The following is a 26,151-nucleotide window of genomic DNA, read 5'->3' on the forward strand; positions in this document are numbered from 1 at the left end:
AAATTCAATCACTTTCAGAAGCGAATGAAACCTAAGCCAAACAGGACATTGCAAGGCTAAGAAGACTATGACGATGTATCCCTTGATATCTTCAGATTATTTATCGTGCTTGAAAGCTTGCAGTTGAACATGACCGCAACTTGCACTGCTCTGTTTTTGGTCAATAGCTTAAACTTCGAAGACTCAGAAAATTAGCTAAAAGTCCTAGCGTACACTACAGAATTTTAGTCAGTGGAAATCGATCCAACATATATCAGATAATATAAAAAGTATGCAGAGAATTATGACGATCTAATTAATTGAACAAAAAATTGGGCAGCTACTTCTCCTATTCTACAGAATTTTCTTATAAAGTGTCGTATTCGAGAGATTACCGACCATTCTGTCCAAACTCAAACTTCCTTAGGCAGCTTTTAAAGAGTTATCGTTTCAATCGCGGCAACAATATTGTCGACAATATCCATATGCATTTTCCCAGAGGTCTGCGACAAGGGTAAAGATGAAGATTGAGCATACGCTACTGCGCGTCCATGGAAACAAACAACGATACAACTCCCAGAAAATTGAGAACTGGAAAGATGCTCTTCTTTATGTTACAACCATAAGGTCCGTGAATGATGGGTGTGGATCTCCTACTCTTCCAATGCGCAAGTTCCTTCAGAATCGAGAAGAGGAATCAGTAAAGCCGCAGCTCGATGTTGACAACAATTGCAGCGTTCAAGCTATTCTTCCACCGTATCCAAGTGCAATGCAATGCAAATAACTTAGCAGCAATTCAGACGAGCTCTGCTCTTTTTCACTAGTGACTCTCAAACAAAAGCGACACACCACAACCTAAAGAATCACCCGCAGCCTCGACAAAATAGGAAACTTCACCAACAAACGCATAAGAGGTCTCAAATAGGAACCAACCCACAAATCACCACACGAGTTGAAGTCGAGGTTTGGTTTCCAAGCTTCACAGGCTTCACGCTAGTCCAAAAACTTCTTCCACTGCACCGCAGGCCTACACAGCCACCGTAACAATTCACGGACTCATCGTTGGACACTCACGCTGTAAAATGAGCATCGACTCAGTGCTAAGAGTCAATCGTAACATTTCTCAGATTCAATTCTCACATTCAACGATTGACATTGGCCTCACAAAGAAGGCGCTTCGCGTGTTTGAGGCGTTGCGTGAGAGAAATAATTTCTTGATTGTAAGCTCGCACTTGTTCCTCAGATTCTGCTTCAAACTCTCCAAGCTGAGTGTACAGCTGCTCCTTTGCTCCTCGAACACTCAGAAGGCGGATTTTTCTGGTTTTCCTTCAAACGACTCTTCCTTATATTGTTGAAAAGGCTTAGTGCTAGGGTATCTATAGGCAGATTCTTGCTGGTCAATCAACAATCTGATGTATTGCACAATGGATTTGGTGTCGGAAAGGGCATTGCTCAGACTGGCTCTCACCAAGATTGACTCTCAGCTTGTACCACAACCTTCCTTCACTGATTTCTCTACTCTCGGCTTGTACCACAACCTTCCTTCACTGATTTCTCTAACACGGGTTCTCAACTACTTTTCCCGTGTACAACTTTACACACAGTCTTTCAAGACTTCTCAATACGTACCTTGGATAATCGCAGGTTCACGGAGTCTGTGCGCACAATGCACATTCATGCAACACACTACACAACTTCACAATGCATAATCTCTTACTAGTTGTCTCTTTGTTGACTAATTACATGCTACACCCATACCAGCCACACTCAGCTCCAGCTTCACTACCCTCAACATGCTCTGATACCAAAATTTTGATGCAGGTCTAACAATATGTTCTGCAATAATAAAAAGTATCACACACAACACCAAACTGAACTGAAATCCACACACCAATTATGTGCACATAAAATCTTCATAAATATTCTTCACACTCACTCACACACTTCTACATGCTCGCATGCTTCATGGGCTCACCTAAATTTATACAAATGGATTAGAACCCAAATAGGTTCTAGATCCCTAAACTAACTCCTAAAATATCTCTCATAATCCATAAAATATCTCATCTTATCCCTTATCCAGAGGTAAGAGCTAAGTAATCCATAACTCTCAAACCTTTCAAAATACTCTTAAATCTTCTCCTATTTACAAGAATTATCATTCTCTCCTAAAGCTATAGGAAAAATACATTAATGAATTAAATCCTCACTTTGTAACTAACTCCTCTAGTAAACAGTTAACCCAGGTTAGATGCACCTGCATCAATAGTCAATCATGGTCAACCATAATCAATAATGATCAACCATGACCAACCATGGTCATTTTTGGTTGACCCTAGTCGACCTTGGAAAGCCATGGTGAACCCATCCTTAACATGAAAAACCATGGCTAACTATTTCTAGAATGGTCAAACATGTGCAACTAAGGTCACCATGGGTAAACATGGTCATCCATTGTAATAATGGACAACGATAATCTATAATAGAAAACTATGTTCAACCATTGCCAAATTGGTCAAACCCTATTCACCGGTGGTCAACATTTTTAACAATGGTTAACATACATAATCATACTGAAGCATGTGTAGCCATGGTAAACCATGATTAAACTTGAACACCCATGGTCAACCATAGCCAATTACAATCTATCATAGTCAACAATAGTTAGTTGTGGACAACCATGGTCACCCATAGTCAACACTATATTAAGCATAATAAATGTTGCTTAACTATAACATTAACATATTTAACCATAGGCAACCATAGTGAACATGGTGTACTAATCATCCCCATGCACACCATCCATGTATTAACACAACCACGTTAGTAAATATGGCTGATATTTTCTACCTCTTATATGCCAATTAGCATATGAAAAAGACATTTATCAATGTATATCTACCACATTTAATAATATGGTTGTGCTAATTATGTTGGTATGTGTGTCTATTTTTGAATACTACTTCCATAATTTTAATATAATTATAAAAAATTATCAGGTGGATGGTTGATATTTAACCTCCAAGGAATATTACTAGCATAACCAGATGTTGCAAAAGAAACACCGTAAGGCATAAATTGAGGACAACATGCCATCTCAATTTGAGAAATAGTACCATTTCATGTTCAAACACAAAACACTTTATTGGTAGGATATCAATTTACAAAATCTGAAAATGAAGAAAGCCAACCAATTTGTAAATGTATGAACTTGATTTTACAGTCTCAATAGCTTGTACCAGATCATTTAATCTTGCTCCTGTCACTTCTTTAACAATCTTTTTACCCTTCAATACTTTGAAGGTGGCCACAACCTTCAGTCCCAACTCATTTGCCAAAGGTTGTAACCAAAAACATCAATTGCCAAAAGCATTAGGGCTAGGAGTATGGTGGTCCTTCCATCTTATGAAGTGCGCTCCCTTAGAATTACAAATGGCTTATGTTGTTGAAATTCAACCTATTGTCTGTGACACTCGCTCTGGAATGGTAAAGGTGAGGAACCTTGCATTATTGGATTCCAGAAATACTTTTAATATATCTCAATTACAATGTAAAAATACTTGTTAGTTTTAAGAATCTACTTCTTTTATGAAATTAATGGGCTATTCCATTATTGCCCAATACGCTAGATTTGTAGGAGATGATGCTCTGAGAGCAGTGTTCCCTAGTACTATGGGCCAACCAAAGCACACTGGGGTTATGTTCGATATGGGGTAGAAGGATGCTTATGTCGGTGACGAGGCTCAGTCCAAAAGGGGTATCCTCACCTTGAAGTACCCAATTGAGCATAGTATTGTCTCCAACTGGGATGACATGGAGAAGTTATTGTACAACACATTCTACAATGAGCTTTGAGTTGCTTCAGAACACCGCCCTGTACTTGTTACAGAAGCACCTTTGAATTCAAAGGCAGATAGAGAGAAGATGACCTAGATTATGTTTGAGACTTTTAATGCACCTGCTATATATGTTTCCATTCAGGTTGTTACATTCTTATATGCGAGTGGACAAAAAACTGGTGGGTGCTTGTATCTGTTAAATGAATTCTCTTTTGCTATGGAGATTGGTTTTACTTCAAATAGTAGAAGTTCTTAATGCTCAGTAATTTTATCTACAGGTATTCATTTTGACTCTGGGGATGGGGTTACCCACACTGCGCCTATTTATGAAGGATATGCCCTTCCTCATGCCATCCTTAGGTTGGATCTTGTTGGTCGATATTTGATAGCTTATCTGATGAAGAATCTCATAGAGAGAGGATACTCATTCACCATAACTACAGAACGGGAAATCGTTCGTGATATGAAAGAGAAGCTTCCTTATTTGGCACTAGACTATGAGCTCGACCTTGAGACAAAAAAGTCCAGTTCTTCTATTGAGAGGAGTTATGAACTTCCTGATGGACAGGTTATAACAATTAGTTATAAGAGATTCAGATGCCTTGAGGTGTTATTTCAGCCTCCTCTTATTGGTATGGAATCTATAGGTATCCATGAATCTACTTGCAACTCAATCATGAAGAGTGACGTTGACATTAGAAGGAATTTGTATGGAAATATTGTTCTCATTGGAGGATCTACCATGTTTCCTTGTATTGCTGATCACATTACCAAGGAGATCACTACACTAGCTCCCAGGAGTATGAAAATCAAAGTAGTAGCAACTCCAGAGAGGAAATATAGTGTTGGGATTGGTGGTTGTATGTTTCTGACCTGGAACATATGGATGGTTGTCAAATCCAATCAACAAGTTAATTTTCAGGGATTTATGTCTGCGGAGGTTTGAACCTGGGTTTGATCATGACAATGGCCCATCTTAATCTCTAGACTATAACCATAACTAATTGAGAGGATTCCTCTTTATAACTGTAAAATTCAGTGACAATAAGAAAAAATCTCATGACCGTAATCACAATCTCTGCCTCGTTCGGTGATTGGGGCTATTGACTTCACCTTCACCAGCGTTGTCACTGTTTCGGTTGGAGATTCTATCATTAGCTGGATTCTCACAATGTGCTCGGGCAATAGCCTCACGCCCTAGGCGATGATCCTACAAAATCAAGGTTTCAGCTTGTATTAGCATGGCATGCCTCCAATGATAATAATAGGCATTGGGCAACATAGTATTAATACAAGTAAACATAGTATAAATATATTGTATACACCATTTAAATATATGTGTATACATATATATCAGCTGGTTTTGATTTTACTTAATACTGCCCACAAAAACACTATACAAGCAGAGTTTCCAAACTTCTCGATTCTCAGAAGTTAATTTACTGGAAACTATTAGCAAAAACATAGAAATAGAAAAACCCTCAACAACAACCTCTCAATCACACTGAAAAAAAACCTTAGAAGACAAGCCAGTGCTACAACAAATTCCCAAATAAGACAATGAATGAAAATGAAAATTCAGATCATACCTTTTCTTGAGAAAGCAAACCCTAAACATATACATCAGTGTTGAAGTAGCCATTGAAAAAAAATATCAGTAAACAAATGAAAAAAGATGAAGACTTGCATTTTGTGATGTTGTTTAGCTCCAACCTTGTAGGGATCTCAAAGACGAAGCTGATGACATCACAAAATTTGTGAGCTATATAGCCACGCCTCCAATTGAAATGGATATTGTGGATTTTTAAAACTCGATGTGGACACTGAAGCCTATGGCATATTTAGATGGTGAAAGAACGTGGGAGATTAGGGTTTTTCCTTCAAAAAGATTCATTCCTTTTTCAAACCTTAAAGTTATGCCTCTATTAGTTTAAATGAAATTAACGAAGAAATTCACCGAGCGATTGCAGGCCTTAAAATTATTCCTTTGTTACATGAAAGTACTGAATAAATTTAGCAATGGATTTAAGGGAACTGTATATGCTAACCTCCCGAGCAGGTCTGCCATAATCAACAGGGCTTCTTCTTGAAATAATCACAGTCAAAAGGCATCCAATGTTTCAGAGATGGTAAGGTAGCTGTGGAAATTACTGCAATGGATCTCCCTCGTACAAAATGACAGGCACCTCGTTTTCGCAATAGTCAGCCTAAAGTTAACACCAGAACTTGGGAGTGGGAGTGGGGTCTCAATTCATTTCCTCAAGTACACTAAGTTGGCACACACGGTACATTCTCTTCCATTATTTGCTGATGCTTTTCTGTGGTGATGAGGCTCAGTCCAAAAGGGGTATCCTCACCTTGAAGTACCCAATTGAACATGGTATTGTCTCCAATTGGGATGACATGGAGAATTTATTGCACCACACATTCTACAATGAGCTTCGAGTTTCTCTGGAAGACATCCATGTACTTGTTATAGAAGCACCTTTGGATCCAAAGGAAAATAGAGAGAGGATGACCTAGATTATGTTTGAGACTTTTGATGCAACTACTATGTATGTTTCCATTCAGGTTGTTCTATCCTTATATGTGAGTGACCTAACAACTAGTGGGTGCTTGTATCTTTTAAACGAATTCTCTTTTGCTCTAGAGCTTGGTTTTACTTCAAATAGTGGAAGTTCTTCATGCTGAGTAATTTTATTTGCAGGTATTGTTTTGGACTCTAGGGATGGGGTTACCCACACTGTGCCTATTTATGAAGGATATACCCTTCCTCATGCTATCCTTTGGTTGAATCTTGCTGGTCGAGATTTGACATCTAATTTGATGAAGACTCTCACAGAGATAGGATACTCTTTCACCACAACTGTAGAATGGGCAATTTTTCATGATATGAAAGAGAAGCTTTCTTATGTGGCACTTATGTGGCACTAGGCTATGAACTTGAGCTCAAGACAGAAATGTTGAGTTCTTCTATTGGGAGGAATTATGAATTTCCTAATGGACAGGTTATAACAATTGGTTCTAAGAGATTCAGATGCCCTGAGGTCTTATTTCAGCCTCCTCTTATTCGTATGGAATCTGTAGGTATCCATGAAACTACTTACAACTCGATCATGAAGAGTGACTTTGACTTCAGAAAGAATTTGTATGGAAATATTGTTCTTAGTGGAGGATCTACCATGTTTCCTGATATTGTTGATCACATTACCATGGAGATCACTACACTGGCTCCCAGGAGTATGAGAATCAAAGTAATAGCACCTCCAGAGAGGAAATATAGTTTTTGGATTGGTGGTTCTATTTTGTCATCTCTTAGCAGATTCCAGGAGGTATGTTTATTACTTTGGATATATATTGTTAGTTCATGAACCCTCGACATATTGTATGCTCTCTTTTTGTTTCTTAGAGTTTAGTTTGTTCTCAATGCTTATGTTGTGCTTTTTGTCAACTATAGTTGCAGATGTGGATATATAAGTCTAAGTATGATGAGTCAGGTCCCTCAATCGTTCACAGAAAGTGTTTTCAAATTTTGGATTCAGAAAGTCTCCCATACCCCCACCATTTTAAACTTTGTGTTGAGGCAGTTGAAAATTACCTGGTTAGCTGTATCTGTGACAATGATGTCTGAGAGTACATATGTAATTTCTTTAGAATAAAAGATTTATTTTAACTATCAATATATATATATATATATATATATATATATATACATTGAGCATTTGATAAGTGTTTCATTTTTGAATTGATTTATGTAGAAGGGACTTATAAATTTTTAAGAATAAATATACATCAATCATGTTTGAATACTTTGGCTTTTGAAGCTTATTTGGTTAGTTGTATATGTGGCAATGATTTTTGAGCATACATTTGTAGTTTATTTGGAAAGAAACATTTATTTTAACTATTAATATATATACATTGAGCATTTCATAAGTGTTGTAGTTATGAATTGAGTTATGTAGAAGGGACCTATGAATTTTTAAGAATAATACTTTGACTTTTGAAGCTTTACAGCTTCACTAGCTGGCCGATAATTAGTCCACGTGTGTTCATATTTACTATGCAAATTTGTTTTTCCCTTCATTTTGTTTTTGGGTTAAATTACAACTTATGTAACTTATATTACTAGAAATATTAACATGAGTTACATACCTTCTATGTTTTTTTTAATAGAATAAAAATACAGCAAACATGTTATAATAGTTTGGCTCTTGAAGCTTTATAGTGATTTCTACTTTGTAGTGTACACACGGGTAGCTGTTGGTAAGCCATTTTTTTTTCTTTTTTCTTAGCCTATTCCTCTTGTTTTATTCAATTTTGTGAATCAACGAGATCTAATGAACCACTGAATTTTTATACAATTATAGCATGTCTCTATATGATTAGTACTGTGGTGTGGAGTCCCCTGATAAATTCTTGGACTTTGTTGGGATATGCTAGATTCAGTTGACACAATTTAGCCTTTCAAGGTTAGATAATTGAAATAAATGGTTCATTTGTGGGAATTCCTTTTACATAGGGCCCAATATGTCCAAATCATGAAGAACTTGCACTAGAAGAATGAATACATTTTGGGTAGACAATTCTATGAATAGAGGTTCAGAAATTGCATATTGATGAATAAATCAAGTAACTACAGTTCTATATCATCTCAGAAATTGAAAGTTTTAGGTACTTATAGTTCTAGATCATAGCAGACTTGAAATTTCCATTAGTACGAGAAGGTATGGATACCAGTGTCTTAAAACTGAAATACATGTTGTGCAAACAATAACCTAGTCGTTTACTTTCTCAAAGAAAGATCAAAGAACTGGAGGAGATGACAAAAAATGGGAAGCAACAACAAACTACCCACCATGAGATATAGATTAGGTGATTCAAAGATGGAAACATAGAAGGGGAATAGCGTAGTTAATGATGCCAACTAATTGAAACATATTTGTTGCCCCATGTTGCCCGTGACAACTATTTTAAAAATTGAATGGAAGTAGCTTTTGGAGCCATTCACCAAGAGAAAGTAAACTTCAAATTCACGATGTTAATGAGTTATGTACTCATTCGGTTAATAGTATGATGTTTTTGGACTCTTGAGTCTAGAGGCCATTTAGAAGCTCAGTTGTTTATGTATTTTCACTCAGATATGTAATTACCGAAACTTATATCATGATTCCATTTTAATATTTTCACCTTTTACCATGCACAAGCAAACTTTGAACATTTAGTGTCTAATGGTTTAGATTGACATTGTGTCTAATTTCAAAATATTTCTCTGGAAAAGGCCCCAAAATATCCTCTTTGGGTGACTGTTAAATGAAGATCTTGATTAATGAAAATCTTGAGGAGAAGGATGTGACTAATCTCCAAATCCTGTGTGGATTTCAAGTTAAACAACATTTATTTTTGAGTAAAACAATTCTCTTTTCTTCCTCTCCATATGAAGGTAAGACAGCCAAAAAGAAAACACAAAGAAAGGAATCTGAAATTACTGCTTCTACAGTAGATATTGCCTCTCTTCACATCAGAAGCTACATGTAAAATTGAAATTTCAATGGTTTTTATCCATTGCCTATACTAATGACTCTCCATTCCTATGCTAACAACTCTGAAGTTCTGAATCATAATTCCTGTATGATCCACAGAGGAAGCCAATCTCTCTGTCCATATGCTAATAACTCTCTACCTTTAAATAATAATTCTTCTATGATCCACAGAGGAGGTAATTTCCTAAGTGAAATACATCTAGAGGATGGGTATAATAGGTGTATAAATCATTGGTATTTGGGGGTCAAAGGGAACATGTGTATAGATCATTGATCTTTGAGGGTCAAAGAAATTCAGAGGATGCATACAATAGGTGTATAAATAATTGATATCTAAAGGTCTGAGTGCTAGGGTAAAACTTGATCATGCATATATAACAAAATTTGAGTCTCATGTAGATAGACAAATGGGGAAGAAAGGAGGCACTAGCTTTGCGAGCATGGTTGCATGGAGTGGCTGTTGGATCATGTTGTCAGCCTTGTTTAGATGGACCTTCAATGATGAAGCTTATTCATGGCTTCAGAATCCATTACCCAGCAAAGGCGAGATGCAATCCTACAAAATATAGGTTTTAGATTGTATTAGTATGGAATGCCTCCAATGACAATAATAAGAATTGGGAAACAGAGTATTAAGACAAGTAAATAGAGTATAGATATACTATATACACCATTTAAATATCTATGTATACATATATATCATGTGGTTTAATTTTACTTAATACTGCCCACAAAAACACTATACAAGCAGAGTTTCCAAACTTCTCGATTCTAAGAAGCTAATTTACTAGAAACTATTAGTGGAAACATAGAAATAGAAAATCCCTCAACAACCTCTCAATCATACTGAAATAACCTTAGAATACAAGTAATTCCTACAACAAATTCCCAAATAAGAGAATGAATGAAAATGAAAATTCAAATCATACATTTTCTTGAGAAAGCAAACCCTAAACATATACAACAGTGTTGAAGTAGCCACTAAAACAAAATATCAGTAAACAAATGAAAAAAGATGAAGAGTTGCATTTTGTGATGTTATTTAACTCCAATATTATAGGGATCCGAGAGACAAAGCTGGTGACATCACAAAATTTGTGAGTTATACAACCACACTTCTCATTGAAATGGAGATTGTGGATAGTTGAAACTTGATGCAGATACTAAAGCCTCTGGCATATTTATATGGAAAAAGAACCTGGGAGATTAGGGGTTTTCCTTCAAAAAATATTCATTCCTCTTTCAGACCTTAAATTTATGCCTCTATTAATTTAAATCAAATTAATTAATAAATTCACTGAGCGATTGAAGACCTTAAAAATATGCCATTGTTACATGAATGGAACTTTATATGCTAACCTCCCCAGTAGGTATGCCATAATCAATAAGCCTTCTTCCTGAAATAATCTTAGTCAAAAGGTATCCAATGTTTTAGAGATGGTAAGGTAGTTGTGGTGATTACTGGAATGGCTCTCCCTCGTACAAAATGACATTCACCTCGTTTTCGCAATAGTTAACCTGAAGGTAGCACCAAAACTTGGGAGTGGGAGTGGGGTCTCAATTCATTTCCTCAAGTACACATGGTACATTCTCTACCATTCTTTGCCAGTGCTTTTTTGTGGTGATGAGGCTCAGTCCAAAAGGGGTATCCTAACCTTGAAGTACCCAATTGAGCATGGTATTGTCTCCAACTAGGATGACATGGAGAAGCTATTGCATAACACATTCTATAATGATCTTTGAGTTTCTCCGGAAGACAGCCCTGTACCTGTTACAGAAGCACCTCTAAATCCAAAGGAAAATAGAGAGAAGATGACCCAGATTATGTTTGAGACTTTTAATGCACTTGCTATGTATGTTTCCATTCAAGTTGTTCTATCCTTATATGCGAGTGACCGAACAACTAGTGGGTTATCGTATCTTTTAAACGAATTCTCTTTTGCTCTAGAGCTTGGTTTTGCTTCAAATAGCGGAAGTTCTTAATGTTGACTATTTTATTTGCAGGTATTGTTTTGGACTCTGGGGATGGGGTTACCCACATTGTGCCTATTTATGAAGGATATACCCTTCCTCATGCTATCCTTTGGTTGGATCTTGCTGGTCAAGATTTGACAACTTATTTGACGAAGACTCTCACAGAGAGAGGATACTCTTTCACCACAACTGTAGAATGGGAAATCGTTCATGATATGAAAGAGAAGCTTTATTATGTGGCACTAGATTATGAACTTGAACTTGAGATGGAAAAGTTAAGTTCTTCTATTGAGAGCAGTTATGAACTTCCTGATGCACAGGTTATGACAATTGGTTCTGAGAGATTCAGATGCCCTGAGGTCTTATTTCGGCCTCCGCTTATTAGCATGGAATCTATAGGTATCCATGAAACTACTTACAACTCGATCATGAAGAGTGACTTTGACATCAGAAAGAATTTTTATGGAAATATTGTTCTCAGTGGAGGATCTAACATGTTTCCTGGTATTTCCAATCACATTACCAAGGAGATCACTGCACTAGCTCCCAGGAGGATGAGAATCAAAGTAAGAACACCTCCAAAGATGAAATATAGCGTTTGGATTGGTCTTTCTATTTTGGCATCTCTTAGCACATTCTAGCAAGTATGTTTATTACTTTGGATATATATTATTAGTTCATGAACCCTCGACATATTGTATGGTATGTTTTTGTTCCTTAGAGTTTAGTTGGTTCTCAATGCTTATGTTGTGCTCTTTGTCAACTGTGGTTGTAGATGTGGATAGATAAAAAAGTCTGAGTATGATGAGTCAGGTCCCTTAATCATTCACAGAAAGTGTTTTGAAATTTTGGATTTAGAAAGTCACCCATACCCCACCATTTCAAACAGTTGAAAATTATCTGGTTAGCTGTATCTGTGGCAATGATGTTTGAGAGTACATCTATAATTTCTTTGGAAAGAAATTCTTACTTTAAATATTAATATATATACATTGAGAATTTTATAAGTGTTGTATTGGCCATTGAGTTATGTAGAAGGGACATATGGATTTAAAAGACTAAATATACATCAAACATGTTTGAATACTTTGGATTTTGAAGCTTATTTGGTTAGTTATATATGTGGAAATGATGTCTAAGAGTACATTTGTAATTTCTTTGGAAAGAAATATTTCTTTTAACGATTGATATGCATACATTGAACATTTCATACGTGTTGCATTTGTGAATTGAAGGGGCCTATGATTTTTTAAGAATAAATATACATCAAACATGTTTGAATACTTTGGCTTTTGAAGCTTTACAACTTCACTAGCTGGCCAATAATTAGTCCATGTGTGTTCATCTTTACTGTGCAAAGTTTTTTTCCCTTCATTTTGTTTTTGGGTTAAAGTACAACTTATGTAACTTATATTACTAGAAATATGAACATGAGTTACATACCTACTATGTTTTTTGTAATAGAATAAAAATACATCAAACATGTTATAATACTTTGGCTTTTGAAGCTTTATAGTGATTGCTATGCTGTAGTGTACACATGAGTAGCTGTTGGTAAGCCTTTTTTTTCTTTTTTTGTTAGTCTATTCCTCTTGTTTTCTTCAATTTTGTGAATCAAAGAGATCTTATGAACCACTGAATGTTTATACAATTAGAGCATGTCTCTATATGATTAGTACTGTGGTGTGGAGTCCCCTGATAAATTCTTGGACTTTGTTGGGATATGCTAGATTCAGTTGACACAATTTAGCCTTTCAAGGTTAGATAATTGAAATAAATGGTTCATTTGTGGGAATTCCTTTTACATAGGGCCCAATATGTCCAAATCGCAATGAACTTGCACTAGAAGAATGAATACATTTTGGGTAGACAATTCTATGAATACAAGTTCAGAAATTTCATATTGATGAATAAATCAAGTAACTATGGTTCTATATCATCTTAGAAATTATAAGTTTCAAGTACTTATACTTCTAGATCGTAGAAGACTTGAAATTTCCATTCGTACGAGAAGGTATGGATACCAGTGTCTTAAAACTGAAATACATGTTGTGCAAACAATAACATAGCCATTCACTTTCCCAGAGAACAATCGAAAAACTGGAAGAGATGACAAAAAATGGGAAGAAAAAACAAACTACCCACCATGAGATAGGGATTAGGTTTTTCAAAGATGAAAACATAGAAGGGGAATAACATAGTTAATGATGCCAACTAATTGAAGCATATTTGCTACCCCATGTTGTCTCTGCCAACTGTTTAAAAAAATTGAATGGCAGTGGCTTTTGGAGACATTCACCAAGAGAAAGTAAACTTCAAATTTGTGATGTTAATGAGTTATGTACTCATTTGGTTAATAGTATGATGTTTTTGGACTCTTGAGTCTAGTGGCCATTTAGAAGCTCAATTGTTAATGTATTTTCCCTTAGATATGTAATTCCCAAAACTTATATCATGATTCCATTTTAATATTTTCACCTTTTACCATGCGCAAGAAAACTTTCAACATTTAGTGTCAAATGGTTTTGATTGACATTGTGTCTAATTTCAAAATATTTCTCTGGAAAAGGCCCCAACATATCCTCTTTGGGTGACTGTTAAATGAAGATCTTGATTAATGAAAATCTTAAGGAGATGGATGTGAGTAATCTCCAAATCCTGTGTGGATTTCAAGTGAAACAACATTTATGTTTGAGTAAAACAATTCTCTTCGCTTCCTCTCCTTATGTAGGTAAGACAAGCAAAAAGAAAACACAAAGAAAGGAATTTGAAATGACTACTTCTACAATAGACATTGCCTCTCTTCACATTAGAAGCTACATGTAAAATTGAAATTTAAAATGGCTTTTATCGAGCCTATACTAATGACTCTCCATTCCTATGCTAACAACTTTGAAGTTTTGAATCATAATTCTTGTATGATCCACCGAGGAAGGCAATATCTCTGTCCATATGTTAATAACTCTCTACCTTTAAATAATAATTATTCTATGATCTAAAGAGGAGGTAATTTCCTAAGTGAAATACATCTAGAGGATGGGTACAACAGGTGCATAAATCATTGGTATTTGGGGGTCAAAGGAAACATGTTTACAGAACCTTGATATTTGATGGTCAAAGAAATTCAGAGGATGCATACAATAGGTGTATATATAATTGATATCCAAAGGTCTGAGGGCTAGGGTAAAATTTGAGTCTCATGTAGACAGACAGATGGGAAAGAAAGGAGGCACTAGCTTTGCTAGCGTGGTTGGATGGAGTGGTGGTTTTGTCATGTTGTCTACCTCCTTGATATGGGCCTTCAAAGATGAAGCTTTATCATGGCTTCAAAATCCATTACCCAACATAGGTGAGTTGCAATCCACAAGGAGTTTTGGGGATACTGAGTTTCTTACCTAGAACATATGAATGGTTGTCAAATCTAGTTAACAAGTTAATTTTTCAGGGATTTATGTTTGCAAAGGTTTGAACCTGGGTCTGATCATGACAATAGCCCATCTTAATCTCTAGACTACAACCATAATTAGTTGAGAGGATTCTTCTTTATAACTATAAAAATTCGCTGACAAACACTCACAGTAATAGATGCTAAGTGCTCTCAGAAATCGGTCATATGTTATAGGGTCTTCAAATAATAAATGAGCACCATAATTATGATATAATATATCAGCTTGTTATGACCAAAAAATTGTCTAGGTCTACTTTTGAGGGAGTAGTGGCACATGAAGCCCAAGAGAATCTGCGGTGAAGATAAGAAAAAATCCCATGATCATCATCACAATCTCCGCCTCGTTTTGTGACTGGGGTTGCTGAGTTCACCTTCACCAGTGGTGTCACCATTTGGGTTGGAGATTCTCACGACGTGCTTGGGCACAAGCCTCACACCCTAGGCGACAATCCTGCAAAATCTTGGTTTTAGATTGTATTAGTATGGCATGCCTCCAATGACAGTAATAAGCATTGGGAAACAAAGTATTAATACAACTTAATAGAGTATAGATATAATATATACGCCATTTAAATATATGTCTATACATATATATCAGGTGGCTTGGATTTTACTTAATACTCCCCACAAAAACACTATACAAGTAGAGTTTCCAAACTTCTCGATTCTCAGAAGTTAATTTACTAGAAAATATTAGCAAAAGCATAGAAATAGAAAAACCCTCAACAACAACCTCTCAATCACATTGAAAAAACCTCAGAAGACAAGCCAGTGCTACAAAAAATTCCCAAATAAGACAATGAATGAAAATGAAAATTCAGATCATACCTTTTCTTGAGAAAGAAAACCCTAAACATATACAACAGTGTTGAAGTAGCCACTAAAATGAAATATCAGTAAACAAATGAAAAAATATGACAACTTGCGTTTTGTGATGTTATTTAACTCCAATCTCATATGGATCCGAGAGACCATGCTAATGACATCACATAATTTGTGAGTTATACAACCACACTTCTCATTGAAATGGAGATTGTTGATAGTTGAAACTTGATGCAGACACCGAAGCCTGTGGCATATTTATATGGAGAAAGAACCTGGGAGATTAGGGTTTTTCCTTCAAAAAAATTCATTCTTGTTTCAGACCTTAAAGTGATGCCTCTGTTAATTTAAATGAAATTAATGAAGAAATTCATCGAGCGATTGAAAACCTTAAAAATATTCCTTTGTCACATGAAAGTACTGAAGAAATTAAGCAATGGATTGAAGGGAATTGTATATGCTAACCTCCCCAGCAGGTCTGCCATAATCAACAGGGCTTCTTCCCAAAATAATGTCAGTCAACAAGCATCCAATGTTTCAAATATGGTAACGTAGCTGTGCCAATTACTGCAACGACTCTCCCTCGTACAAAACAACAGGCACCTCTTTTTCGCAACAGTTAGCCTAACGTTAGCACCAGAACTTGGGAGTGGGACTGCAATGACTCTTCCTCATACAAAACAACAGGCACCTCATTTTCGCAACAATTAGCCTAAAGTTAACACCAAAACTTAGGAGTGGGAGTGGGGTCTCAATTCATTTCCTCAAGTACACTAACTGGGTACGCACGGTACATTCTATGCCATTCTTTGCTAATACATTTCTACTGTGACGAGACTCAATCCAAAAGGGGTATCCTCACCTTGAAGTACCAAATTGAGCATGGTATTGTCTCCAACTGGGATGACATGGAGAAATTATTAAACCACACATTCTACAATGAGCTTTGAGTTGCTCTGGAAGACCGCCTTGTACTTTTTACAAAAGCACCTCTGAATCCAAAGGCAAATAGAGAGAAGATGACCCAGATTATGTTTGAGACTTTTAATGCACCTGCTATTTATGTTGCCATTCAGGTTTTTCTATCCTTAAATGCGAGTGGCAAAAAATTTGGTGGGTGCTTGTATCTTTTAAATGAATTCTCTTTTTCTTTGGAGCTTGGTTTTAATTCAAATAGCGGAAGTTCTTATTTGAGTAATTTTATCTACAGGTATTTTTTTGGACTCTGAGGATGGGGTTACCCACACTATGCCTATTTACAAAGGATATGCCCTTCCTCATGCTATCCTTAGGTTGTATCTTGCTGGTCGAGATTTGACAACTAATTTGATGAAGGCTCTCACAGAGAGAGGATACTATTTCACCACAACTGCAAAACGAGAAATTTTTCGTGATATGAAAGAGAAGCTTTCTTATGTGGAACTAGACTATGAGCTCGAGCTCAAGACATAAACATTGAGTTCTTCTATTCAAAGGAATTATGAAATTTCTGATGGACAGGTTATAAGCCTTCTTGATATGGGCCTTCAACGATGAAGCTTATTCATGGCATTAGAATTCATTACCCAACACAGGGAAGTTGCAATCCGCATGGAGTTTTGGGTTGTTCACGAATTTTTCCATGACCCAAGATTGAAAACAAGATTCAAGAGTTTCTTGGAATAAATATGAGAGGATCACTAGCTAGGCATAATACATTGCCAAGAGCATTACAGAAACCCTTTCGCATCAAGATGTCAACGAGTTGAATCTTGTGATAAGTAACAAGAACGCAAATAGTTGCGGCTACTGATTTTCTTACCTGGAACATATGAAGTCATTCCTCTTTCCAAGCAAGGGCGGTTGAGCTGAAGCACCTGGAAGTAGTAGTGTCGAACAACGGTGAGCCAAAGCACCTTTAAGTAGTGTCGAGCAAGGGCAGTTGACCCGCTACGTAGCGAGGTCGCGAGCCTTATAATTGTAACTAATTTAATACCGGTCAAATTAGTTGTATGGTTGAAAATATTTTAATCGTCTAACACCTAAATCAAGGGCCCATGAATGTACACGTACCTTCAGAGGAGAGTTGATTTCAAAGGGAAATGCCTTACGGCGTAATAAAATATTCTTATTACTGTACAAAAATCAAAGGTTGAGTTTTATCTTCAAAATAGATGTCATTTTAATCCTCTTAATTAAATTGATTAATTAAATAAAATTTTATATGAAAAAATATCATAGGAAATGTTATTATCTTTTTTGGGCATGTGGTATTGATAAGCCATGGTATTGGCCCGTAATATTGTAACAAAGCCTATTTGCAAATATAGTAAACTAGAGATAAATAGTTATAAGTAAAAACTTTATTTTATATATAATAATATTAATAACTAACAATAATAGATTTATAATTTAGTTATTTTTTTGTGATTTTTTTTTGTTAACAAATAATTAATTTTGTTTACATTGTTGAAAAGCAACAAGAAATTCCTAATTTAATTTTTCCTTAATTAAATTTGGAGAAATTTCAATTTCAATTTCAGTAAAATACTTGGAGGACTTTAACTGAAGTGTTACGGCTCTTATCACTCAATTAAATCAGTTAATGCAAGTTGGAGACACTTGAGTTTAGTCCTACATGATTGATTCCTAATTTGTAGCAATCTAATTCAGTTAATTTGAGTTATTGTTGGTGAAACTAGTTCTCACTGTTAGCAGAAGTAGTGGAGGCTTAGTCAAGGGTGTGTAATTTTTTTCACACTGAGTGATCATCTAGTTAAATTGATTAATCAGCATAAATTAACTCATGCATGCAAAGAATTTGAGTTACCGAGTTGTGATTGGAGTTCAAGGGCAACATACTATCAGATGTAAACAGTTCCAAATTGTACAGGCGGTGCATGCAGTCAAAGAAGGGCCTACAGGGATTGTGCAATTTTAGTTGGGAATTTCCATGATTAATAGGGGGCTAATTTCTTAAGAAACAACGCAAAGAAATAGGGACTTAGGCAGGCTTAGATTTGGTTAAGTATTGACTAGAGCTTGTCTATGAAATAGTGAGATAGATTATGCTAGTGCAAATACTGCACAGGCTTGAGCAAGAATTATATTTCTTCTCTATTTTCTGACTAATGCAATACATATAGGAAAGGGTTTTGAGCAGTTGCTTTCCCCTTAGATAAGTATTTTAGCATATGTGATTGAATCTTGTCTTATGTTTATGTTGTGATTTCTCGATCGTTTAATTATTTCCGCTGATGAATACACTATATTTAAATTTTTTATTTAGCATATTACATAAGTAGTTTGAACCTACAAGGAATTTCTACATGGAATGAGAGTAGGAATCACAATAGAAGAGAATAATTTGAGTTTGTCATTGCACGTGAATCGAATTTCCAGTATCATTCTTCAGATCTTGCAAGATGTCATTCTTTGGATTGAGACTCGAGTATGGCCTTTAGAGTAGCTTGAATTATATTGCTTGGAAGAACTGGATGGAGGAAGTGTTGGAAGATAATGGGCGAAAGGAATTCATAGACATTGATATTCTTAAGCCTCCAACAATTGATGCTCAAGATCTGGAAGAGTGGAAGAAATGTATGGCAAAGGTGAGGAGGATCATACTAGAAGGATTTCGAGATCATATTGTCTCGAATCTCCACGGGAAGGTTGCCCCATATGCAATGTTACAAGCCTTGATAGACTTGTTTCAGAAAAGCAATGACCATGGGAAGTTGGCACTAAAGGAAAAGCTTCGGAAAATGAAGATGGATAAGGGAGACACAACACCATAGTACCTGAGAAGGTTCACCCAATGTCGAGATAAACTTGTGAGTGTTGGTATTACAGTTATTGAGGATGATCTTGTAAGCCTAGCACTTTTAGGCCTTCCCAAGAGCTGGCACAGCTACCAAGATTCGGTAAATGGGAGGGAGAAGCTACAAAATTGAGAGGGATTGTGGTTTGACTTGGCGAAATAAGAGATAAGGTGGAACACTAGAGATGGAACCTCATCCAAGTGTGATGATGAGAAAACCTATATCTTGGCTCAAAAGGCAAAGAAAGGGAAAGGGAAGAAATCCCAATCCAAATCATATTCTCGTTAGGTGGGTAAGAAGAAAGATTTGTCGAAAATCAAGTTCTTTTAATGTTGTGAATTGGGACACTATGCCACGAAGTGTCCACACAAGAAGTTGGGTAAGAATCCCTCAAGAGGAGTAGTAGGTGAATCTCCTGCTTCAAAATTCGAACTTGATTTCACCCTCATTGCTTGTATGGTGAGCACTATGATGGGTAATGTGTGGTATCTAGATAATGGAGCCTCATTCCATATGATGGGATCTGAATAATGGAACCTCATTTCATATGACAAGAAACCAAAAATTCTTCAATGACTTAGAGGAGAAGGACTTCTAGATGCACATCAAAATGGCAGATGATGGAAGGTATAGTGCTACCGATATTGGTACAGTTACTTTTCAGAGGGAGTCTGGCTCTCCTATAAAATTAAAATATTTTATGTATGTTCTAGGTCTATAGAAGAATCTCATTTTAGTAGTTATTTTAGAAGATCATGACTACAATGTGATATTTAGCAAAGGAAATACTTTCCTTAGACAAATCACCAAAGGACAGGTGAAGTGGATCAAGGTTCGGATGAAGAACCTCTAAAAATTGAATGTAGAATATTGTGCAACATTGAAGACAAAAGTAGAGAAGCTTTAGACCTTAGACATCGGTGAATTATGGCACAGAAGATTGGGCCATTTGCACCATGGAGCCTTAAATATCATGCAACATATTTCTACAGGACTTCCCAAGGGTGAACAGGAGTAGAGACATTCATGCATAGGGTGTATATTGTGGAAGTACACGAAATACACCTTCAATGAGAGAGACCATAAAGAACAACCAATCCTTGAAAGAGTTCACTCAGATGTGTGTGGACATTTCTCAACAGTCTCCACAACGAAGCACATGTATTATGTGATATTTGTAGATGATTTCTCACGAAAGTCCTTGATCTTCTTCATGCAGAAGAAAGAACAAACATTTTCAAAATTTTTGAATTTAAAGCACTTGTTGAGTAAGAGTCTCGAAGGAAAGTGAAGTCTCTTAGGAGCGACAATAGTGGAGAATATGTGTCAAATGAATTTAAGAACTACTATGTAAAAGAATGCATTTGATGGGAGTTGAAAACACCTCATAACCCACAAAAGAATGGGGTGGCTGAGAGGAAGAACATAAGTATTGTGGGAGTTGCACGGGTAATGTTGCATGATCAGAGCCTACCGTTACACTTGTGGGCTGAGACATGCAACACATCTATTTATTTGCAGAACATGAGTCGTCACAGGATTCCTGGCATGAGTACACCAGAGGAATATTTTTCAAGGAAGAAACCAGATGTGTTACACTTCAGGATCTTGGGATCATCATTTTATTGTCATGTTTCAAAGGATGCAAGGAAAAAGCCAGAGCCTACAGCTGAGTTGGGCATATTTGTGGGTACATTGATACACCTTGCAACTATTGTGTGTACTTTCCATCTCTTAGGATGATAGTTGTCAAAAGAGATGTGAAGTTTGACGAGGATAAGGCAATGATGTGTGCCCTTGAGAGGGAGCTTTCGTTGTGTTCAAAGCAAGAACTTTTGGCTCCAAACGAGGAACCTCAGGAACTTGTGGAGCAACCACAAGCATAGGTAGAGAGAGTGGAGACTTCAACTCAAGAAAAGACATCGAGATATGGAAGGAAGCGCAAAAGAGAAGTTGAAATATTATTGCATGGTGCTAGAGAGAATGTGGGAGCACCCACATCACAACGTAGGTAAAGGAGGTCACTAGATCAGTACAGTGGCTAAATGGCTCTGATGAGTGAGATTGTAGATACTGAGCCAACCTCATTCAAGGAAGTAGTGCAACAACTAGTATGAGGTGATGCCATGGTAGAGGAGTATGACTCCATTATTAGAAAAAGTGTTTTGGAAGTGGTCCCAAGACTAGAGGACAAGTCAATAGTAAGTTAAAGGTGGATCTACAAGGTGAAGAAAGAAACAGATGGAAGCACCGAGAAACACAAGACCAAATTTGTGGCCAAGGGGTTCTCTTAGGTGGAGGGAATTGGCTATGAGGATACCTTTGCTCTAGTTGCAAGGTACTCTTCAATCAAGTCAATTATAGATCTTGCAGGGAGATGGGATGGAAGATACATTTGATGGATGTGAAGACAACATTCCTCAATTGAGTGATTGAGAAGGAGGTGTACATTGAGCAACAAGAAGGATTTGAGACATTTGACAAAGAGTCACATGTGTGAAAACTTAAGTGAGCGATGTATGGATTGAAGCAAACACCTCGTGCTTGGTACACCAGGATCGATAGCTATCGCACTGGGTTGGGCTTCATCAAAAGTGAAGATGATGCAAACCTTTACCATAATGTTGTTGAAGGTAAATTATTGATTATAGTATTAAATGTCGATGATTTAATTTTAACCAGTGATGAGAAGCTGATCAAGTATTGCAAAGAGGATTTTGTAAGAGAATTGGAGATGAAGGACATGAGGGTCATGCATTATTTCCTCGGTATGGAAGTATGGCAAGAAAATGGCGAACTGTTTGTCTTTCAGGGCAAGTATGCGGACGAGATACTGAAGAAGTTCCACATGGAGAGCAACAAACCCATGGAGACTCCTCTAGTTGGGAATTCAAGGAAGGAAGATGGTACTTGAGGTGAAGTAATGGAGGCTACCATCTATAGGCAGCTTGTGGGTTCACTTATGTATTTGGTAAACACACGACTGGACATGTCTTATGCAGTTAACCAGCTTAGTCAAGCTATGGTCAAGAGAAACCAAACTATATTGGAACGCAACAAAGCATGTGTTGAGATACCTCAGAGGCACCTCTCAATTTGGTCCTTGGTACAAATGGACAGAGGGAGTGAAGTTGCAAGGCTTCATAGATGCAGATTGGGCAGGTATTCCATCAGATAGGAAGAGCACGTCACGAGGAATTTTCATTGTTGGGTCAATAACGTTTCTTGGTATAGCAGGAAGCAATGATCTGTTGCACTCAGCTGAGCAGAGGAAGAGTACATGGTTGTTAGCGAAGCAACATATGAGGTTACCTAGATGACAAATATCCTTGTTGGGCTATTTGGTCACATGATGGATCCTACAGTGATTTACTGTGACAACCAGATTTGTATCAAACTCTCTGAGAATCCAATTTTTCATGATCAGTCTAAGCATATCGACATCCGGTATCACCATCTACAAAATTGTTTGCAGAGGAGAATCATTTTGTTGGACTACATTCCTATAGAGGAACATGATGCAAATATTATGACAAAGGCATTGTCAAGATGCAAATTCGAGTTCCATAGAGGCAGGATCAGGGTAGCAAATAATCCCTTCCTTACTGAGAGGGAGTGTTGAAAATGCAGCAAGAAATTCCTAATTTAATTTTTCCTTAACTAAATTAGGATAAATTTAAATTTAAATTTCAGTGAAATACTTGGAGGAATTTAACGGAAGTGATATGACTCTTATCACTGAGTTAAATCATTTAATTCGAGTTGGAGACACTTGAGTTTAGTTCTACATGATTGATTGCTAATTTGTAACAATCTAGTTCAGTTAGTTTGAGTTATTATTAGTGTAACTAGTTCTCACTGTTAGTAGAACTACTGGAGTTTTAGTCAAGGGTGTGTAAGTTTTTTCACATTGAGTGATCATCTAGTTAAACTATCAATTAGCCTAAATTAACTCACGCGTGGAGAGAATTCAAATTACCCATTTGAGATTGGAGTTCAAGTCAATGTACTATCAGTTGTAAACAATTCCAAATTGTATAGTTGGTGCATGCAGTCAGAGAAGGGCCTACTGGTATTGTGCAATTCTAATTGGGAATTTCCCTGATTAATAGAGGGCTATTTCCTTGAGGAACAACACAAAGAAATAGGGACTTTGGGACGCTTGGATTTGGTTAAGTATTGACTAGAGCTTGTTTAGGAAGTAGTGATATAAATTATACTAGTGCAAAGTTGCTCAGGCTCGAAGAAGCATTGTATTTCTTCTCTATTTTTTGACTAATGCAATACATATAGAAAAAGGCTTTGAGAAATAGATTTCCCCTTAGATAAATCTTTGAGTATATGTGATTAAATCTTGTCTTATATTTATTTTGTGATTTCTCTATTGTTTTATGGTATCTGCTAATAAATAGGCTAAATTCAAATATTTTGTTTTAACATATTACATAATAAGTTTGAATTTGTGAAAAATTATAACGAACTACTCTATTATTATTATTAATTGAAGTGTAGAAAATCTTTATGAAAAAACAAAGTGATCGTCACTTCTTACAGCTAGGTTCCGTAAGACAAAAGTCTACGCTCCAAAACATCACGACTATTTTGAGAGGTACCTTCTCTGACACAAAAGTCTACGCTCCGAAACATCACCACTCACGGAGGAAAATACATACATCATGGTCCAAAATAAGGGTCCCATCCCAACGTGCAGTGAGGATGTCATCTAACCCGCCGAATTGACTACAGTAAATCCAATTCTAAAACATATAATAACAGTGCGCATGCAGTCTAGCATCACGACTATTGTAATAAAGAATGTGCTCTACTCAATAGAGTTGATTTCGGAGGCGTGGCTTGATTGAGGCCTTCAATGGAACCTCTTTCGATAGCGTAACGGCACGCCCTTCACTCATATCGACTGCCTCGACTCCGGGTGGAATGCTCCAATCGAAACTGTGCAACAGTTTCCCCACGGTGAACTTGAGCATGCGCATGGCCATAAACACGCCCGGGCAGGCTCTCCTCCCATACCCAAACGGCATATATTTGAAATCATGCCCAGTCACGTCTGGGCTACAAGAATTCATAAACCTTTCGGGCTCGAATTCCAGGGGGCGTTCCCACTCAGCGGGGTCTCTGTGAATAGCCCACACGTTTACGAAAAGCTGAGTGTTCGCCGGTACATGATACCCTCCAACTGTGCACGCCTCCTTCGACAGGTGAGGAAGGAGCAGAGGCGCTACGGGATAAAGACGAAGAGTCTCTTTCACGATCGCCTCCAAATATTTCAAGTCGGGGAGATCTGACTCTTCTAACACGCGCTCTCTGCCAACTACGACGTCCAGCTCTTCCTGTGCCCTTTTCAGCACCTCCGGGTGTTGCAGCAGCGATGAAATTGCCCATTCCGTTGTGTTGGCTGTCGTATCGACTGCTCCGAGTAGCATGCTCTGCAAAATAAGAGACATCTCACTTACATTCTTACCAAAAACATTCCCAATTTGACACAAGGAAAACATAGCTAAAATTGCCTTAAGGAGGCACATACCATCATGGTGCTCTTGACGGTGGTATCGTCGCTGCAGAAATCTTGGGCTTTATCCGCAAATTGTAGAAGCACATCTATCAGACTCTCATCAGTCTCCTTCTTCACACAAAGACGGTACTTATCTATCACTCTCTGCAGAATCTCATCCCTCCGCTTGTTATACTTCTTCATTGCCCTCTCGCAGCCCTGGAGATCCAGCCATTTGAGGAAGGGAATATAATCCCCCACATTAAATGCTCCCAATAGCTGGAAATGTGTGTGGATCATCTCCTTCAACTCTTCCACGTCTTCTGCTTTGCCCATGTAGCTTTTGTCATGTAACATTGATCTTACAGTAATATCATATAGAAGATCAAACATCATCGATCTCACGTCCACAATAGCGGACGCCTCGTCTTTAATTCCCATCTGGAACAGGCCACGCACCAACTTGGACACCTCCTCCCTTCGAATGTTTTGAGATGACTCCACCCTGGAAGTGGATAAAAGGTGCGATGTGCAGATCCTACGAAGGTTTCTACACCGTCGGTCATATGGATTGAGACCCAGCAACGTGCAATCGTAGCCCAAATACTCAGTTCCCGAGAAACGTGGCCTGGAGGCGAAGTTCATGTCGTGGGTAGTGAGACATTCCCTGGCTAATTCCGAGGAGGTCACTACCAAGACCTTACAAGAGCCGAGTTGGAGGAGAATGATGTGGCCATAGCGCTTAGCGAGATCGTAAAGCGTTTGATGAAGAGGTCGATTCGCGTCCAGCAGATGGATGTGCCCAATAATTGGCCAGGCCAGAGGCCCTGGAGGCATGGACACACGCTTCTGGAATAATAACCTTTTAGCATAACGAATTATTAGGAGCAGAATTATACCTGCAAAGGTAAAATCAGCGATGCCCTCCAAGGGACCTCCTTCAATTTGTAAATGTGTTAGAAAACCTGCACAGATGAATCTAGATAGTAAAGGTTGAACACACAGCTTTGCAGAGTAAAAACACTAAAAGAAAATCGAAAGAAGAAAAGAATGATTCAATTGAAAATTATGTTACAATGCTCATGATATAGCATTACTGGGTGAAGATCCCAAGGTAATGACTATAGTGGTGATCAATGAGAAGACTCAACACCTACAACAAGTTCCGGAGATAACTAGTTAGTTGCGGAGTTAAAGAAGGAGCAAATCAAGGAGTAAATCAAGGAGTAAATCA

At 37.3% G+C, this 26,151-nt stretch overlaps 1 protein-coding gene, 3 non-coding genes and 2 pseudogenes across 4 annotated transcripts; 2 read left to right on the top strand and 4 right to left on the bottom strand.

The window, feature by feature from the left end:
• Positions 1-3,576: 3,576 nt before the first annotated feature.
• LOC149229226 (uncharacterized) lies at positions 3,577-7,449 on the top strand (annotated as a pseudogene).
• LOC149229227 (small nucleolar RNA snoR97) lies at positions 5,504-5,609 on the bottom strand. The gene has a single exon (XR_016248500.1). It is a non-coding gene; the product is annotated as a small nucleolar RNA snoR97 (small nucleolar RNA).
• A 2,319-nt stretch (positions 7,450-9,768) lies between the features above and the next one.
• Positions 9,769-17,141, top strand: LOC149229228 (uncharacterized; annotated as a pseudogene).
• On the bottom strand, positions 10,387-10,492 carry LOC149229229 (small nucleolar RNA snoR97). The gene has a single exon (XR_016248506.1). It is a non-coding gene; the product is annotated as a small nucleolar RNA snoR97 (small nucleolar RNA).
• On the bottom strand, positions 15,708-15,813 carry LOC149229230 (small nucleolar RNA snoR97). Its single transcript, XR_016248508.1, has one exon. It is a non-coding gene; the product is annotated as a small nucleolar RNA snoR97 (small nucleolar RNA).
• Positions 17,142-24,231: 7,090 nt separating the features above from the next.
• On the bottom strand, positions 24,232-25,754 carry LOC149229231 (flavonoid 3'-monooxygenase CYP75B137-like). Its single transcript, XM_089375793.1, has 2 exons — positions 24,951-25,754; positions 24,232-24,852 (listed from the first exon to the last, which is right to left on the bottom strand). Exons 1-2 carry the CDS (start codon positions 25,752-25,754, stop codon positions 24,232-24,234), a joined length of 1,425 nt encoding a protein of 474 aa, XP_089231919.1.
• Positions 25,755-26,151: the final 397 nt, after the last annotated feature.

This window comes from Pinus tabuliformis, chromosome J (genome assembly GCF_031772625.1).
Source record: "Pinus tabuliformis cultivar Carrire ecotype Pingquan chromosome J, CPIR1, whole genome shotgun sequence".
Classification (NCBI taxonomy): domain Eukaryota; kingdom Viridiplantae; phylum Streptophyta; class Pinopsida; order Pinales; family Pinaceae; genus Pinus; species Pinus tabuliformis.